Source organism: Oncorhynchus mykiss, chromosome 24 (genome assembly GCF_013265735.2).
Source record: "Oncorhynchus mykiss isolate Arlee chromosome 24, USDA_OmykA_1.1, whole genome shotgun sequence".
Classification (NCBI taxonomy): domain Eukaryota; kingdom Metazoa; phylum Chordata; class Actinopteri; order Salmoniformes; family Salmonidae; genus Oncorhynchus; species Oncorhynchus mykiss.
Window position 1 is genome coordinate 4,288,246 of NC_048588.1, and position 20,105 is coordinate 4,308,350.

General features: G+C 43.9%; 1 protein-coding gene and 1 long non-coding RNA gene across 2 annotated transcripts; both read right to left on the reverse strand.

Annotated features, from left to right (window-relative positions):
- Window positions 1–1,640: 1,640 nt before the first annotated feature.
- si:dkey-202l22.3 (7 transmembrane receptor domain-containing protein) lies at window positions 1,641–6,469 on the reverse strand. The gene is made up of 3 exons (XM_021581824.2): window positions 6,136–6,469; window positions 3,178–4,019; window positions 1,641–2,887 (listed from the first exon to the last, which is right to left on the reverse strand). The coding sequence occupies exons 2-3, from the start codon at window positions 4,000–4,002 to the stop codon at window positions 2,561–2,563; spliced, it is 1,152 nt and encodes a 383-aa protein (XP_021437499.2). The 5' UTR covers window positions 4,003–4,019; window positions 6,136–6,469; the 3' UTR covers window positions 1,641–2,560.
- A 9,296-nt stretch (window positions 6,470–15,765) lies between these two features.
- LOC118944008 lies at window positions 15,766–16,639 on the reverse strand. Its single transcript, XR_005039296.1, has 3 exons — window positions 16,342–16,639; window positions 16,037–16,134; window positions 15,766–15,941 (listed from the first exon to the last, which is right to left on the reverse strand). It is a non-coding gene; the product is annotated as an uncharacterized LOC118944008 (long non-coding RNA).
- Window positions 16,640–20,105: the final 3,466 nt, after the last annotated feature.

The window sequence follows — 20,105 nt, forward strand, 5'->3', positions numbered from 1 at the left end:
GTGGCTAGTAATAACAGAGAAACAATCAAACATTTTTGCTTTATATATTTATCAAGAAGTAATCAATAGTCTACATGGCTTGATCAAATTCATTTACAAACACACCTCCTGCAAGTCCTGGCCATCACCGGCCACTAACATCAAATCAACTGCCGTGTCTGTCACTCGACACGCTCTCTCCTCCTCTACTGACGACACTGTCTGCATGCACTAGAGCCCTCAAACTCAACTCTGGACTTTGAAGCCAGTTCAATTGTATTATTAAAAAAAAAAATAGTCCCCCTCTAATCGGGGACCGATTTAGACCTGGGACACCAAGTGGGTGCAATTAATTATCAGGTAGAACAGAAAACCAGCAGGGTCCGGACCTCGTAGGGTCAGAGTTGAATACCACTGCACTAGAGTACAGTATTTAGCGTCCTGCTGAGCCAATCTTTACTCTGTGGTGAACCGGTACCCGCCTGTGTATAGTCTCACTAATGTTATTTTACTGCTGCTCTTTAATTACTTGTTACTTTTATTTCTTGTTCTTACTCTTTTTTTTAACGGCATTGTTGGTTAGGGGCTCGTAGGTAAGCATTTCACTGTTGTATTCGGCACATGTGACTAATACAATTTGATTTGATTTAACCCTGGAAGGAACCATTTACTAGGTAGAATGGGGGAGGGGGGATGTACTGTTTTCCTGGTCCAGTCATTGTGCCCTCTCTGCAAAATACAACTGACAGATCTTTTTATAAATAATTATGTGAAAATGTGGGGTTAAACATTTTGTTCAGTAATTCATTTAACATCTGAAAAAAAAAAAAAATCTTCCCTTGATGCCTCTGAACCTCATACAGGAAACCAAGGTGATGGCAACAATAAGGCAGGGTAGAACAGGTGCCTCTACAGAGAATGAACAGAAACACTGTGTGTGTGTGTGTAACAGGGATGTGTGAAACTGCAGGCATGCATTCGCTGTGAGTAATTGTTTCTGATGTGTGTACAGTATGTGTGACACGGTGTATTACTCAAAACCTACATTATCTATTTGTTTAAAGGAGGTTCTTTCAAAACCCCCTGTGCCTTTTCCATTATATTTGATTATGAAGATTGAAAAAACAACAACATTTTGCTCACACTTAACAGCGGCAGTCTGTTTTGAAGTCAGATTGATGATATCTGGTCGTACACAAACATCCATACAGATCACAATTAAAGCCATTCAAACCCAGTGTTCTTGTTGGACTTTGACACTGTGGGTGGTGTGCTAGAGTGAGTCAGTGACAGCGTGCTCAGAGGCCTTGTGAATGTCAGCTACATGAACCCCAGCGAACTAGACAGACATGGACACCGCTGCCCAACCCTGTTAGAAACGCACTCTTCCTCCTCTGATACAGCCACTGAAACCACGGCTAGAAAGCTCGCTTTCACTCAGTGTAACCATCGCTATATATTGTGTTGTCAAAAGATGACAACAGGGTTATGATTTGGGGTTGAGACACACTGGGAAATCAGATGGCAGGAGCTTTTGTGCAACATCAGTTTTTTTTTTTTTGGGGGGGGGGGGGGGGGGGGGAGAAACTCACTTTGAAAACAACTAACGTTTTTAACAGAACATAACAGCAATTCACAGACACCAACAGAAAGGGCCACTGGGAATGAATCCATTTTATTAGGCTCAAGTGGCATAACAATGGGTTAAAAAGTGTATGTTGCGTTCTAGTTGCGCTACTCAGCAACAGATAAGAAACGAATCCAAATGTGAGGTACATTTGGCAGACCGGGTGCTGTTCCTGGGCTGTCAGTCAACATGGCAGCCATAATATCACTGTGGGTGACTGCACAGATAGCGCTTTGCTTCGGATTAATTGAGTTCCGGGGAGCTGATTGGGTTTGAGACTGCAGGGAAATCCTGCAGGGAACAACACCTGTTCAAAGATACTCCAACACACCTAACTAGCACTGAGCTGGGGAATCGCTCCATATGGCCCAGGCAGAGAGAAAGACAAAATAAAAGTAAAGCTACATGCATTGAAATGAATCGGAAAAAGGGATCGAGAGAAAGTAGGAAACATGTCAAAATCAGGCGAAGGCACAGCAGAACGAGGGAACAACAGAAAAGGGTGAGCTATCTTTGTGGACTGTTTGTGCCCTGTTGCCCTCCTCTGTTTCCTGTGTGTATAATCCATTTGGAGAGTGAGGAGTTCAGAGCAGGGTCATCACCCCCCTCTGCCGCTTTGCCGCTCTGCCTCTGCTGCATCCCGGCCCAAGGTCATAACAGTGTTTACACGCTCTGCCTCACAGAAGATGCGGGACCCTGCTCATCGTCCTGGGCAGCAGGGCTGCTGTAGTGACACCCAAGGCAAATAGAATGAACGGCCCAGAGGGGTGACGATCTCCAGAGCAGCCTGATCCCCCCCCCTGTCCCACGGTCTCTTTGCCTCTCCTCATTCTCCCCCTCCTCCCTGCTCCTACGTCGTCTCTAACTGCGTGTATGAGATATGTGTAATGGCTGCTGCTATGGCATATGACCTTTGAACCCTATCTATAAACCATGCTGTGGTTCCTGATGTTCTCAGAGGGTGCTGTCGGACTCTCGGCCGGCGGCCCCCGGGGTCTCCTTCCCGGGGGCGGGGACCTCAGAGAGCAGGCTGAGGCAGGTGGCCGGGTTCCGGGAGGTGCAGCGGGAGAGGAGCTGGCCGCCTGGTGGCCCCTGGCGGCGGCAAGGGCACAGGTAGCCCTTGAGGTGCAGCCATATCTTGCTGTGCAGGGAGGCGTAGATGAAGGGGTTGTAGCAGGCGGAGCTCATGGCCACCAGGTGGCAGCACACTTGCAGCACGTTGACATAGCGCTTGTCCACGATGTGGTAGTCTGGGTCCAGGTCCAGCAGCAGGTTCAGCACCTGTAGGGAGGGAGGAGGAATACACATGCTCAGGGGTCACATACATTAGGATTACAGTGGATTACATTGGGATTACATTAGAATTACATTGGGATTACATTAGGATTACATTAGGATTGCATACAGCCTAGGTGATGTAACTGCCCCTAAAATGCTTTTTCAGCATATTTTCTCAAAGACATCTGCTCAATTATATAAAAATGACAGGAAAGTTGATAGGCTATCAGGAAAGTGCATTGTGCCTGTGCGTGTGTGTGCGCGTGCGCATCGGTGCATGTGTGTGTGCTCACCTGCAGGGGCAGCCAGCAGAGGGCAAAGGCAAGCACAGAGGCCACCAGGAGAGAGAAGGTTTTCCTCCTCCTCTGGCTCCAGCGCTGCTGGCAGTGTGAGGGCTCTCCGGGCAGCGTGTGGCGTCTCAGGTGCACTGTGATGGCACAGTAGGACACGCTGACTGACAGCAGAGGGATCATGTAGGAGGCTACCAGGATACAGCAGGAGTAGAGCAGCCTGAGCTGGCCAGAGCTGGGCCAGAACTCCTCACACACCACCAGCTCCACCCCACGGGGCCTCAGGTCCAGGTAGCGGGTGTGGAGGGAGGGAGGGGCAGCCAGGGCCAGAGACAACCCCCACACCCCCAGAGCCACCGCGCCGCAGCCCCCGACAGAGATCCTCCTCCTCACTGGGTGGGCCACCACCACGTAGCGGTCCACGGCGATGGCCGTGAGGGACAGCACCGAGGCGAAGACGGTGGCAGCCTGCAGCAGTGGCACCAGGTGGCAGAGAGGGCGTCCGAAGGCCCAGCCGCGGCTGTCGAAGGCGTACGAGGCGGTCAGAGGGACACAGGTCAGACACATCAGCAGGTCGCCGGCCGCAAGGTTACCGATGAAGAAGTTGGTGGCGTTGTGGAGCTTCTTATCGGCCAGGATACAGGCCAGCAGGATGGAGTTGCCTATGCCGGCCACAGCCACCAGGAGGCAGTAGAGGGGCAGGAAGAGGGGCTTGAAGCGCAGCAGCAGCTGCATGCCAGAGAACATGTCCAGGGGGTTGTTGCTGTGGTTCAGGGAGGGGCCTCCAGTAGTGTTGGCCCCACTCAGGACCTCCAGGATGGGATCCATCTCAGTGCACTGCTCCCCTACGACACAACATAGACAGTCACTAAGTTGTGGCAGGTAAGAAAGACTGGGGGAAGCATCAGCACTTACAGTATGATATAGCAAAGAAAAGGCTTGAACCAATATCGAAGTTCACTTATTTTCTGAGTTCAACCTGTTCATAACCATGACCCTCATCAGCCCTTTCTGCATTAGCTGCTAACTTAATATGTACCAACGATTATGGATATACTGACAAGATAGATGTCTCTCCGCCCCTAACAATGGGAGACGTTGTCCACAAAGCGGCACGGTGGGCTGTCTAGCTCCCGCCTATCCTTTCTTTGATTGGTGGATGCATCCCATTACTGTAATCCTTTTTTGAATACTCAATGAGGGTTGTTGACATCAACCACCTGTATTCAATGGAGATGCTATGCTGCTAGCCTCATCCCATGAATATGCAAAGCCATCTCAAGACAACAGATAAAAGTTATTTTTTTTCTCAAAGTTGCTCAGGATGTCACGTGTCCTACTTATATTAGTACACTTGTAAGAACGTCAGCATGACGAAACTTCCATTCAATCAAAGAAACCTCACGTATCAATAAGCCATTCATTTTTTGTTGTTGACCAAATTCGAAACACTCATTGTCCTCCATACAGAAACTCCTCGCTTGGTGGGCGAAACAACGAAAAAGCGCCACCTGCTGGTGAGAGACAGATTTTCCACCTAATTGGGCATCTCTCTTCTTTATCCTCTATGTATGTACTAACCTGAATGTTCTTTCATTTTTTGGGGGGAGGCGGGATGTGAGCGTCTGTGTAAACGTCATGTTTTTCCTTGTCCGGTCTCTTTAATACTGTGACCGCCCACTTTACTGCCTGCACTCACTTTACTCACTTGGTCTCAGCGCCTCGGATATCCCTCCCCTTTAATGCTGTTGCAATGCACTTGATAGAGTTCTTCCAGCCACTTATTTCTGATCCTCGACGAGAGCTGAAAACCCTCTGATTGCAATAACGGAGGAGCTCTTTTACAGCTCATCCAAAACTCAACCGTGTCACATCTGCACTGACGCATACTGTGGGATTAATCAGATGGCTTTATTGATTTAAATGTTTTTTTTTTTTACCCTCTTCTTCTAGTTAATGTGGGAGACTATCATGATTTCTTCGATTAGGAAAAGGAGATTATTAGTGACCCCCCCAATCATAGCCTACTATTTGAAGAATTCTATTATAATTGCCCGTAATCAAATATGCTTTAGGCAAGAGATACAGAGGTGGGTAGATTGATATACAGATTTGAAAAAAGGTTTCACGTTTTTGTCCCCCGGTCGCTCTGAATGTGGTAAATCAACAGGTGGAGAGGAAGAAGGAGGGATTGAATATGTAGCTTAAGTCGTTGCGCTGTGACATAACACACAACGCGTTTGTGAGTGGTGTCTTCATGCCGTAATGTCCAGTGCCTACAGTACATTTTGAGTGAGTCTTCAGGTCTTTATAGGCTGCATATGTGATGTACTCGTCCAAGCAGAGCGAGACACTGAGATGAAAGACAGTCCTGTACTCTGGGTGGTATTGCAGGCTAGTTTTGGATGGTTATTTCAACAGGGAAATGACCAGGTTCCCTATTTACTTTGAAGTGAGCCTAAAAAAATCTATGGCAAACAGAGGCAACGGTCAAATTGCTCCTGAAACATGTTTAATCTGTTGCCCTGCCATCTGATCTAGCACACTGGTGGATCAGGCTGACGACAAAAACGCACAAGAAAAGACTGGCTAATGCAAAATTAATAATACACATAACATTTTTACACATTCCTTTTAAAAAATTTTTTTTTATCTGTGATTGAACAAATGACATATCATTACAAATGATAATATTTGGTAGCATTTGAACCTTTAACAATTTCATGAAATCATCCTTCCAACTCGTCAAACCAACTGTACATACTGTAGTTTTAGTACTGTTTTGGGGGGGGGGGGGGGCTAAGTGAACCTTTCAAAATAGAATATCAAGTGTTGACATTTTCCGTATTCCACAATAAAACAAGCAACATTGATTTAAGCTGTAATTATGTGTATTGTGAGGGTTTTTTTGTACGCATCATTTGTGTGCATTGTGTGTAAGATAAGAGAGAGAAAGCCTACTTGTACAGTGCCTTGCTTTTCCTCAGAGGCAGTACGCGTCTCTCCTCTCTGTCACGTCGCTTCACTTCTGTGACTGTGTCTCTCTCCTCTTCCTCTTCTCTTCCCCCTCTCCCTGTGATGTGAGCATTGCCCCTCTCTCTCTCTCTCTCTCTCTCTCTCTCTCTCTGAGCCCAACCAGTGGTTGTGCTCCAGCAGAAAGTCTGGGAATGGGGGGTAGCAGGCTGCCACAGACGCTGTATCCTTCACAGCACATATATATAGGCAGGTGATTGAAAAGAGAGATTGTGTGGTGTCCCAACACTATCCTCCCTTCACCCCCTCCCTCTTTTTCTCCCTTTCTCCCTCACACGCTCCAGAGATGTCAATCCCACACACTGCATGAATTTCTAAATGATTTCCCTCCCAAAACGTGTTGCTAACCTCCTTCCATAAGTGCACAATGCAACGCATATAGTTCTCTCTCTTATGCAGTCAGGTACAAAATCCTAACCTGCATCAAATGATGTGCTAACAACAGATGGACAACCTGCAATTGAATGTCTATGTAGGCTATCCCTCCATCCCTTCCTGCCTCAAACGCACATGCACACGCATACATCACAGAAGGTTGGTGGCACCTTAATTGGGGAGGACGGGCTCGTGGTAATGACCGGAGTAAAATCAACAGAAAGGTATCAAATACATCAAAACACATGGTTTCCAGGTGGTTTCCAGGTGGTTTCCATGTGGTTTCCATGTGGTTTCCAGGTGGTTTCCAGGTGGTTTCCATGTGGTTTCCAGGTGGTTTCCATGTGGTTTCCATGTGGTTTCCATGTGGTTTCCAGGTGGTTTCCAGGTGGTTTCCATGTGGTTTCCATGTGGTTTCCATGTGGTTTCCAGGTGGTTTCCATGTGGTTTCCATGTGGTTTCCATGTGGTTTCCAGGTGGTTTCCATGTGGTTTCCATGTGGTTTCCAGGTGGTTTCCAGGTGGTTTCCATGTGGTTTCCAGGTGGTTTCCATGTGGTTTCCATGTGGTTTCCATGTGGTTTCCATGTGGTTTCCAGGTGGTTTCCAGGTGGTTTCCAGGTGGTTTCCATGTGGTTTCCAGGTGGTTTCCATGTGGTTTCCAGGTGGTTTCCATGTGGTTTCCATGTGGTTTCCATGTGGTTTCCAGGTGGCTTCCAGGTGGTTTCCATGTGGTTTCCATGTGGTTTCCATGTGGTTTCCAGGTGGTTTCCAGGTGGTTTCCATGTGGTTTCCAGGTGGTTTCCAGGTGGTTTCCATGTGGTTTCCAGGTGGTTTCCATGTGGTTTCCATGTGGTTTCCATGTGGTTTCCATGTGGTTTCCAGGTGGTTTCCATGTGGTTTCCAGGTGGTTTCCAGGTGGTTTCCAGGTGGTTTCCATGTGGTTTCCATGTGGTTTCCAGGTGGTTTCCAGGTGGTTTCCATGTGGTTTCCATGTGGTTTCCAGGTGGTTTCCAGGTGGTTTCCATGTGGTTTCCAGGTGGTTTCCAGGTGGTTTGATGCCATTCCATTTGCTCCGTTCCGGGCCATTATTATGAGCCGTCCTCCCCTCAGCAGCGTCCTGTGACACACACTCAGAGTAATTTTTGGGGGGATTTCAACATAAGGGCTCAGATACACCAAGAGCGTTCGCTGTCCGAGAGTACTTAGCACCTCTGAGTGTTATTTTCGAACTGAGTGGGCACCAATTTTACACGTAGAATCGCATGAGCATTTTCAGCAGGCATTTCCAGCGAGTGGTCCCTGGAAACACAGCCTGAATGACCGGTAAGACGGATACTAGATCCACATTTGGTGCGACGTGTGCGATCCTTAAGGCAACCAATTGGAACAGGATTGTGAGTTTGCACATCTTCATATATTCAGAGGTAAAGGCATATTGTTAGTGTTGTGAAATTGGCATCCTATCTATAGGGCTAGTTTCTTTCAATCACTTTGGCACATTTTTCAGGTGTAGGTGGTATATTTTCTAAACTCTAAAGTACAAAACGTCAAACTTATAACACTTGTAGATGGTCCCTGTCTTATGTTCAGAACCTTTGACTTTGCTTCGGGGTTTCAAACATGGTTCACCCCTCAGTCATTCATGCAGAATCAAAGTTTTCCGTGAAATACCATGAGAACATTTGGTTTCGTCACCAATACATCCGATGAGGATAGGGCTCACCATTTACCATTTAATCCAAAGGCAAAAAAACAAGATGCACATTTCAAAAATGTTATATTTTGAAGTCCTGGTTGGTAAGAATAGTAGATTGCGTTATGATTTTCTATACTGTACTTAACTAAAACTTGAAATGCACAATTCTTGAAGTGTTTTGTATCCAATGGCAGGTTGTGAGCATGTTGAGAAGTTTGTCAGTCTTACAGTTTCATTGTCCTTACACAACCCACGCATAGGACAAATCGTCAGAAATAGGGTATTGTAAAGCAGTTAGCTACTTTCAACAAAAAAAATAGCAAGGTGCTGTGTGCCATTTATGCCCCATGCACCATTGTACAAGATCACCTTTTCTAAATGTCAGCTGATACAGTATCGCTAGTCTCTCTGCTCAAAATTTATCCGCTTACATTGCATTAGGGTTGCAAAATTCCAGCGACTTTCATTTCAATTCTCTGGTTTTTCAGAAATCCTGGTTAGAGGATTCCCAGAATCAGAACAGCAATAAACAGGAAATCCAGAATCGTCCAACAAGGATTTATGGAAAACCAGGGAATTTATTGAACATTCCCAGAATTTTGCAACCCTACAATGTGTCAATGTAATTGATCAGCTTAAAGTGTATTCAGAAGTGTAAGGACCAGAAATTGGAATGGGTTTAGCATATTTATTGAGGAAATATTGAGAATATGAATAGACCAGATGAAGCCAAGGGCTGCAGATGAAGGATCCAGGGGAGTTGACTCTATAGGGCATATGTGTCAAACTCATTCCATGGAGCGCCGAGTGTCTGCGGGTTTTCACTCATCCATTGTACTTGATTGATCAGTTAAGGTCACTGATTAGTTAGGAACTCCCCCCACCTGGGTGTCTAGGTCCTAATTGGACACAAATTGAAAGGAAATAACAAAAATCAGCATACACTCAGTCCTCCATGAAATGTGTTTGATACCCCTGCTGCTTGGAGTCTCAGGTGGACATCACCTTCAGGCTGCTGTGGTAAGGCTGCTGTGGTAAGGCTGCTGCTGTGCCCCCCCCAGCAGATCCTTGAAGGAACCTATGTAAAAGGAGAATGACATGGGAGAAGGAGGGATGCAACACAAAACAGAGGAGGAATGCCTCTTTGATTGGGTTTAAATAGGCTGGAGATGGTGATTAAGAACGGGTGTGTGTGCTGATTAGCAGTTAGTGGCAGCTGGAGCTTGTTTGAGGAGCAAAGTTCAGGGCAACTAGGTAAGTGTTGTAAACAATAGGAGGCTGATTTGCAATGGTTAGCAGCTGGTGCTTGTTGAGTTGCTAAGGAGGTGTGTTCAAGCAACTAGTTAAGGGTTACATTGAAATCTGGTCCTCACTCCTGAGTTTTTGTTCATCCACCATTGTTGACATCAGTGGTGTAATTATACTTGAAAGTACTACTTAAGTTTTGGGGTACCTGTACTTTGCTATTTATATTTGACAACTTGTACTTCACTAACTACATTTTAAAAGAAAATAATGTACTTTTACTCTGTACATTTTTCCTGACACGCAAAAGTACTCATTACATTTTGAGTGCTTCGCAGGGCAGGATAGCGAAATGGTCTAATTCACACACTTATCAAGAGTAGATCCCTGGTCTGACTCACTAAACACATGCCTAGTTTGTCAATTGAATTGTGCCCCTGGCTACCGGTACATTTTAAAAAATGTAATGAAATGATTTATACTTTGGATATACTTAAAGTATTTTAGAAATTACATTTACTTTTGATACTTAAGTATATTTACAACCAAATACTTTCACTGTAGTAGTATTTTACTGGGTGACTTTCACTTTTACTTGAGTCATTTTCTATGAAGGTATCTTTACTTGTATGACAATTGGGCACTTTTTCCACCACTGGTTGACATAGTCCCAAAATGTTTTATAGTCACTTTCAAAGTACATAAGAGTATGATGCATTTTCCATTGTACGATGCAAAACGCAGTGTCATATCATACGATCATACGACGATTTCTGTATTTTGAAAGTGACATGTCTTGAAAACTTGATTGCTGACAAGCAAAATATTTTGGGGCAGTGTCAACAATGGACTAATGAAACAAGTACCAAAATATAGCTTCTGGATGGAGTTTTCCCTTTAACACCATTCAATGAAATTCAAATGATGAGTGGCAAGAAAAAGTATAAGAGCCCTTTGGAATTACCTGGATTTCTGCATAAATTGGTCATCAAAATTTGATCTGATCTTCATCTAAGTCACAACAGTAGACAAACAGTGTGCTTAAACTAATGACACACAAATTGTTGTATTTTTCATCATTGAAACATTCACAGTGTAGTTTTGAAAAAAAAGTATGTGAACCCCTAGGCTAATGACTTCTCCAAAAGCTAATTGGAGTCAGGAGTCAGCTAACCTGGAGTCCCAATCAAGGAGACAAGGTTGGTTAGAGCTGCCTTGCCCTATAAAAAAACTCACAAAATTTGAGTTTGCTATTCACAAGAAGCATTGCCTGATGTGAACCATGTCTCGAACAAAAGAGATCGCAGATGTTTAAGAATAGTTGACTTGCATAAAGCTGGAAAGGGTTACAAAAGTATCTCTAAAAGCCTTGTTCATCAGTCCATGGTAAGACAAATTGTCTATAAATGGAGAAAGTTCAGCACTGTTGCTACTCTCCCTAGGAGTGGCTGTCCTGCAAAGATGACCGCAAGAGCACAGTGCAGAATGCTCAATGAGGTTAAGGAGAATCCTAGTGTCAGCTAAAGACTTACAGAAATCTCTGGAACATGCTAACATCTCTGTTGACGAATCTAAGATACATAAAACGATAAACAAGAATGGTGTTCGTGGGAGGACACCACGGAAGAAGTCAAAATGGCAAAATGTTCTGTGCACAGATGAAACTACAGTTGAGTTATTTGGAAGGAACACACAACACTGTGGTGGAGAATCAAAACCTCATCCCGACTGTAAAGTATGGTGGAGGGAGCATCATGGTTTTAGGGCTGCCTTGGGCCTGGACAGCTTGCTATCGTCGCCAGAAAAATGAATTCAAGTTTATGAAGACATTTTTCAGGAGAATGTTAGGCGATTTGTCCACCAATTGAAGCTCAACAGAAGTTGGGTGATGCAACAGGACAAGGACCCAAAACACAGGAGTAAATCAACAACAGAATTGCTTCAACAGAAGAAAATATGCCTTCTGGAGTGGCCCAGTCAGTCCTGACCGACTTGAGATGCTGTGGCAGGAATCGAGAGCAGTTCACCCCAGACATCCCAAGAATATTGCTGAACTGAAACAGTTTAGTAAAGTGGAATGGTCCAAAATTCCTCCTGATCGTTTTGCAGGTGTGATCCGCAACTGCAGAAAACGTTTGGTTGAGGTTATTGCTGCCAAAGGTGGCTCAACCAGTTATTGAATCCAAGGGTTCACATACTTTTTCTTGCTATTGTTTATTCTTATACAACCCAGGTGTTTCAGCAGTGCATTGTACACTACAATTCCAAATTAGGCACATTTGGGAAGTCTTGATACAAAATGTTTAACAGAAATGCAATGGTTAATTGTATCAGTCTAAAACTTTACACATACACTGCTGCCATCTAGTGGCCAAATTTTAAATTACACCTGCAATGGAATAATACATTATGGCCTTTCTCTTGCCAGATCTATTGTGTTATATTTAAAGTTCAAAGGCACTTAAATCTTTGGTCTTGCCCATTCACCCTCTGAATGATGGCACACACAATCCATGTCTCAATCCTTCTTTAACCTGTCTCCTCCCCTTCCTCTACACCGATTGATGTGGATTTAACAAGTGACATAAGTGATCACGGCTTTCAGCTTGTCAGTCTGTCATGGAAGAAGCAGGTGTTCTTAATGTTTTGTATACTCAGTGTACATAATGAATAACATAAACGACAATATCCAAAGGTACAAGTTTATTATAGATATCATGAATTTGACATCCGATTTTGGGCTCATGGTAACTACTTCTAAACTTCCAAAGATCCAATCAACCATGGTTGAATGATAGTATACCTTCCCATTGGAATGATGGTGTCCTTTGGGCAAATCAGATGTCAATGTAGCCTACATAAACCCAACCTCACTCTGAATTTACTTTCAGAAACAGCTTCTGTTAGAAAAGTTAGATTGAAACTACACGGTGTTATTTAGGTAGTCTACGCAAATTAGTATGGAAGCTGATCAATCTCTGAATGTGTTGACATGATAGCTCAGCTGAAACAAACACAGACAACAAAAACAAAGAAACGGAAAAGAGCTAATGGAAAATCTTAGAAGAAAACCTGGTACAGTCCGCTTCCCACCAGACACTGGGATAGGAATTCACCTTTTAGCAGGACGATAACCTACAACACAAGGTCACATCTACACTGGAGTTGCTTACCAAGAAGACCGTCAATGTTCCAGAGTGGCCGAGTTACAGTTTTGACGTCGATCTACTTGAAAATGTATGGCAAGACCTGAAAAATGGTTGTCTAGCGATGGTCAAACGCATTTGACAGAGCTTGAAGAATTCAGAAAAGAATATTAAGTGATCATTTGCAAACATTTCTAAAAACATGTTTTCACTTCATCCTTATGGCGTATTGTGTGTAAATGGGTGATATCATTAATAATACTTACATGTTGACTTATATAAATTACAAACGATTTAGATGGCAAATATTAACCATGTATGCTATTTACCTCTGCTAGATCACATTTATCAATAAAACCGCTAATCGTTTTTTTTTTTATGTCAAATGTTTATAATAAAAAAATGGGTGGAATGAATCATGTTTATCTTCAAATACAAATGAAACAAGGTGTGCATCACTATTGATGTTTGTTGCTTTGAACTGAACAAATTGGAAGGACACATTTTTACATACAGTATTTTATGGAAATGATAAATGAGCCCCTTTGAACACAAATAAGGCCGGTCTACACACAACATGAGGAACAGAGTTTTACTGTGTGTATGTTGCAAATGTATTTCTTCCACTTGATGCATGTGTACTGTGTCGTCCTTCTTGATGGTGGTAGATGAATGGCACGAATGAATGACACTGGGCCTCAGGATCTCGTCATGGTATCTCTGTGCATTCAAATTGCCATCGATAAAATGCAAATGTGTTCATTGTTTGCAGCTTTTGCCTGCTCATACCATACCATAACCCCACCACTACCATGGAGCACTCTGTTCACAACATTGACATCAGCAAAATGCTCGCCCACATGATGCCATACACGCCATCTGTCCGGTGCAGTTGAAACTGGGATTCATCCGTGAAGAGCACACTTCTCCAACGTGCAAGTGGCCATCGTGTTTGTGTGGTTTTGGTGACAATTCAAATGATGCAGTCCAAGTGACATGTGTTTGTGTAGTCACTCTGAGGCTTACATTATTCTGTTGGTGTTTGTTGTGTGTGCTCTGTGTGGCTACATAATGTGTTTAAATGTGCGTGGTAGTATGTGTGTGCGTGCCTGTGTGAGCGAGTGAGTGTGTTTGTGTGTGTGTGTCTGTCTGTGTGTGTGTGCTGACCGTGAGCGTCAACTGCAGGGCAGGCAGGGCAGAGAGGGTCAGACCGCAGAAGGTGTCCGAAAGGTACACAACACAACAACAGAAGGCAACACAACAACAGAACACAACAGGCGAGAACAAGGTCCCACAAGCTTCTTTCATGATTCACACCTTAACAAGAGCGACACAAAGTCCAACGAGAAGAGCAGTCCAACTTCACCATCTCCTGTTTTGCCCCTTAGAGACGATACAGGGCACAGTCCTTTGGGCACAAGAGTAAGTGATTTAAGAGAAAATGTAGGTCTCGGTTCAATCAGATCTGCTTTAGCCGACATCCGCATAGTGGTTGTTTTGGCGGTGCCGGTGGTGAAAATGTACAAGCGGCTCCTGGCATTGTACCTAAAGTGGACTTTGCCATTGGCTGCACGGACACCTTCAGAGAAATCCTCTGCAGTCTTGTTTACAAGTTTGAACCCTGGAACGCGAGATGCAATCTACACTTCGATTCGGGCTGATAGAAATCCTCATTACCTCGTTTAATGATTTTCAGATTGAGCATCACTATTTCTATATGGGCTCCGTCTTCTCGTTCTGAATTTCTAATACGGGCGGGACAGGTGTGGCTTCATGACAATGATCTCAAGAGCAGCTGCGCAGCGATTTGACAGCTGCAATGTAGTGGCACCTCCGACAACAGCCAAAACATCAGCTGTGCCGGTGTCAGCTATCGCCGGTTAACGCCGGATCTGATTGAATCTATGGGTTATAACCATCATGTTGCTTGCTGCCGATAATACACGCAAAACTGCATATTTGGAAATGTTTTAACATATTGTATGGGCATAGAATTTATGCTTAGGCTTGTTGTCGAAAGAGTTTTAGAATGTAAATTGCAGGAACCATATTTACAGCCCACCAATGTCAACGTTGACAGAGTAAACATGGTATAAAAAGTTGTTTTTTTAAACTTCAGATGTGATTGTGTTCCCGTCTCCTTGAATGATGCCCTAAGATACAGCTAGCTATAATGGCTATGATTATACAGGTGAACTGGGAAGAGTTGAAAGGTTAATTGTGAGCCTGTCTGTCTTGGTAAATGTCTTAGCCTGGGTTGTTAGTGGCATTGGCCAGGGGCCATGCCGCTAGTCCAACACAATCAAGACAGATCACTTTAATCCTGGCTTTACCCCGGGACCAGTTACTAGCACCACCTCAGGTCTGACCCCTGAACCCTGAACCCAGTGGAGCAACTAGTCTCAGCATAAAGAAGGCAGCCACGACAGAATGGTATATAGACCCACGAGGAACTGAAGGAAGGGTGCAATGGAACCTGTTTTGAGACTTAACCCTCAAGCTATCCCTTTGACCCAAGAGGCATATATATATATATTTTTATCATAGTCCAAATGTGGTTCCTTCAATTCTTCCAATTGTTCATGACTTTGTCAATCAACTTGCTTCAAATGCTCTTAGTTGTCGTGGAAATTGACTCACTATTTACTATTTAATTGACCCGCTGGTTACTTTCTGCAGCTACGTCCTAGCGCTGTCTACCTTTAAACATTTAGAAAACGATAGAAACGGGTTATTGCTTCCATATGTCTAAGTTACTGACATTAAGCTGCGATGATACTTTCCTGTCATCTCTCTGTAGGTTATTATATTGTAACCTGTCAAACCACTATTGTGCTCGGTGTCTAAGAGAGGAGACTAATTAAAATCATTGAATGTAATTTCTGTTCGGCTAATTGAAAACAGTCTACCCTGTTTCATCATCCCTGCATATTTATTTTTCTCTCTCTCTCTCTCTCTCTCTCTCTCTCTCTCTCTCTCTCTCTCTCTCTCTCTCTCTCTCTCTCTCTCTCTCTCTCTCTCTCTCTCTCTCTCTCTCTCTCTCTCTCTCTCTCTCTTTGTTCATGGAGGATACACAGACAGTGAGAAGAGATATAGTCAATTTATGAGTAGATTAAAATAAATAAGAACACACTACCATTTAACAGCTTGAATGCAATCATTTCGATGACATTTATTCATAGTGTTAAAAAAAAAAAAAACATTGAGGTGGTCAGGGGATGGAGCTGTTTGTTTAACTTTGTCGTCGTCTCCACTTGGATTTGCCTCTTGACTGCAGGAGATGGTGAGAAATATATAATAAGTGTCCCGGAGTGCCATTTGACATCTCTCTCTATGTGTGTGTGTGAAGGTGATTGGACCTCTTACCTGTATATCAGGGATGACTGGCTTCTCACCGGCTCTGCTACACGGTTCATTTGATAAGCTCCATCCCTGCTGCTTCTCCCTGGTCCCGTGTCCCAAGTCTGAGGATTCAACGACAGGCTCAGAATACTAATTCTACCAGTGCAGTACCCTGTACCATCAACACACACCAAGGTTATGAGGCCAGATAGGAAACACAGATATTGACTTTACGGAGAACTTCAGAGTAAACCTGTCAGAAAGATCTCATCCTTTATCTCAAAGTCATTATGAAGTGATTTGTTCATGCTGGTGCTTTTTTTCCTGACCTTCAGCACTGGTCTGGTCAGCTCTGGTCTGGTCTGGTCTGGTCTAGTCAGTTGGGGCCCGGGCTGTGATGGTTCCTCTGTAAGGTCTTGGTTGACTCTTTGGCCAACGGCATCAATACCAAGGAGGGGGGGGGGTCCTGGCTGTGTGGGAAGTGGTTGCCTCACACTTCCCTGCCTTGCCGAGCATGCAGGAGGAGGGGGGCCTCCAGAGGCGTGGGGCAGGTTCCAGTTGTGAAGTGGCCATCTCCAGCAGCTTCAGAGGTAGGGCAGATCACGAAGCCTTCCGGATCCTGCCCTGGGTGGGTGGGCGGGTGTGGAGGTCCAGGCTCCTGGGTGACCGGTCAAGGTTTTCATCAGAGCCCTGGGATTGTTGTCAATTAATTGTCATCAATTAACTAATTGATCATCTATATCAGGGATGGGCAAATCCAGTCAGAGGGGGACTGATTTTTCCCAGCCCTAGCTAACACACCAGATTAAACTAATTGTATTCTAAACAGAATACCATGATTAGTTGATTATTGGAGTCAGGTGTGTGTGAGCTAAAACTGGGGGAATAATGTGTCACCAATCAGGCCCCTAAGGACTGGAGTTTCCCATCCCTGACCAATATGTAGACTACTATTATCATCATTTCACTTTCTGTGATTAGTACAATGTACAACTTCAGATATTTTTTTATATAGCTAGATTTGAAGTTGAACACTTTCATATAGAGTACATGCAGACACAGAACATCGACTTTGTTTGCACATGTGTCAAACTCATTCCAGGGCGCTGAGTGTCTGCTCTTCCCTTGTGCTTGATTGATGAATTAAGGTCACTAAGTAGTAAATAACTCCCCTTACCCGATTGTTTAAGTTTTAATTTAAAAGAAAAAAACAAAAAACGCAGACACTAGTCTCTCCATTGAATGAGTTTGCAGAGCTGGAGAGATTCCAGGTTGAGGTTTCCAGGGTTAGAGTAGTACAGAAGTTGTCATATGCTGAGGCAGTGGAGAAAGTAGAGGAAGATGGGTTAAGGTGTGGTGAGAGTAGTAGAGACATACCAGTACAGAGGGATTGGCCAAAAAGTGATAAGTTTCAGTAAGATTGGATTTTTAGCATTTATAACAATGGCTGTCAACTGTACTGTAGGGATGGAACGGAAGTCGCAGAAAATTGAGGTGGTGGTGGCAGCTGCAGAGAGATATTTGGGTGTACGAGACTTGACATCAGAAGAGTTACAGGGTGTGTTAAGTGGTGGTGTGTTAAGTGGTGATGTCTCATCCTTAATGGCATGAGGTAGGAATAAATACATTTAATTAACGGAGCAGGGTGGTGCTAATTTGATTTTATATACTTTTGAAATTAGTGAGTGTAGTGTTAGATGGTAGGGTATTTATTTAGTACATTTGTATTTTTCAAGCAAAGTATAAGGGAGTTGTACTCCAGTCTAGTAGGTGGCGGTAATGCAACAAATTAGATGCCAACCGCCGTTAAATCTCATAGAAGAAGAAGGGTAGTAAAGATGGCGGACTGAACACATCAGTGGAGATCAACTCAAGATAAAAACATAATATTCAATATCAGTAAATTAAACTAAATATTAGCACTTCACAAACCAAAACAAATCATAAGGCTGGAGAAATTAGCGACAAATATTACGAAAACAAGCTACACCCAAACACGACGGTAAGTTAAACAGGGGAACCAATCCTGAAAAGAAAACGTGACTCTTCGACAGACAAAGACGATTTAATATTTTCACCACGATGGTAAGTGTGGAAACCGATCTGTTAAAACCAACAAATGACAAACTGGGCATACTTGTACTAGTCAGTTAGGATTTAGAAGCGTTGAAGGCCTCGAGATGAGGCTGCGACATTCAACACAGAGGACATAGAAGGCACAGTATGTGGGTATGCGTGCATCTATCGTCACGGAAGGTGGGATGTGTGTTTTTGTGTTTGGAAAAGTGTGGAGGTTATAAGTGAGTGAAAAAGGATACGGGTTGCAAATCCCAGAGCCCATGTGTAACGATTGTTCTCCTCTTCTGAGGAGCAGGAAGGATCAGACCAATATGCAGCGTGGTACGTGTCCATGTTAAATCTATTACAACTGAACACAAAATAACAAACGTGAAACAACGAAAATCGAAACAGTTCTGTATGGTGAAAACACAGACACGGAAAACAGAAAACAACTACCCACAAACACAGGTGGGAACAGGCTACCTAAGTATGGTTCTCAATCAGAGACAACAACCATACCAGGCCAAACACAGACATAAAAAGGAACTAAGGTTAGGACGTGACACCATGTGTGTTTGTGAGCAGGGGTTACAAGAGTGCAGATATGGGATTTACATTTTAAAATAAATTATTCATATTTATTTATTCACTGTCCTATCATGATGGAATGGTCCCCAACCCTATACACCCGCCTGAGAGACCCATACACTAAGGAGAAGTCATCTGTTTTATGGGCCTACTGTAAGTAGCCAAATCAGAAAGATGAATGTGGTCAGAAACCTCTTAAAGCAGCACCGCTCCCTCAAGAGTCTGACCCTGCCTGACTGGGTTGGTCCTACAAAGCCAAAGGAAATTGTCAAAGCTGCTAATGAGAATCTTATCGACCTTGTACCTAGCCGGTGGGGATTCCGGTGGGGTGCCCCCACCCAGGCAGTGGCAGTGCTGGCAACACTAACTGCAGTATCCCATGGGGAGGGGGGGTCACACTCAGAGAAGGGGCATATTATTGTGGCCCTGGTGGCACAAAATCATCAAAGGTCTGACTGCACATAGATACTTGGGAATATGATCACAACAGGGGACAGCGTTTGAGTGTTTCAGGGGAAGGGGGTATATCTGATCTCCATCACCTAGGACGTGACAATGGTTAATCAAATCTCACAATTTTTGCCAATTTTTGCTCAATTTTGCATGCTTATTCATACAGCTGCAACTGTTTATACATTTGCAAATCAAGGCCTTTCTTGAGTTGGGCTCTGGGTTGGAACAGCTGTTGACCATCTGAGTGTATGATTGTTTGTGGGGGAAAGGGTGTGTGTGTGTGTGTGTGTGTGTGTGTGTGTGTGTGTGTGTGTATCTCACAACTGTTGCTAGGGAGTAAAGATGTTAGGAACAAAATTGGATGAATCACAATAATTGTTTGCTAAAATAGTAATTGCTTGCCAAAATGTATTTTTTGTAATGTCAATACTGGTATGAGGTAACAATCCTTTACATACACTACCTGCATTATTACAATTACAATTATTACAAATGAATTATGGAAATTAAGATAAGCAGTATTTTTTTATATATATTTTTAGTAGCAATATGTAATATGTGAGCGGACCAAGTACTTTGAGTTTGCTCTAAAGCGGAAAGGTGGATAAACGAGTCAGGAGCAGGTTTTCTGAATTGAACAAAGTTCTCTACTGAGGAAATTCTTTCTTCTTAAACACTCCAACACAATCAAGGGTTATCTCCCAAGGAAAACACAAATCGTCTTTACACGAACAATGAACATAAGGAGAGTATCTTTAAACTAACTAACATAAATCACGGGTGTGTCGCTGCCTTGACGATCCGTCCGTGGAGAGGTCCCTTCGGGTGGTGGTCCGGATCCGTGGTGGCCATTCCCCAGAGGTAGTTTGTCCCCTTCTTCTCCCTTCCGAAAGGTACGTCCTCTCCTTTGGAGAAGCAAATGCTCTTCTATTTCTCCCTTCTCTGCCGGTTCCCTCCTCTCTCTTGTAGGGGAAAGAGAATAGCTCATTAG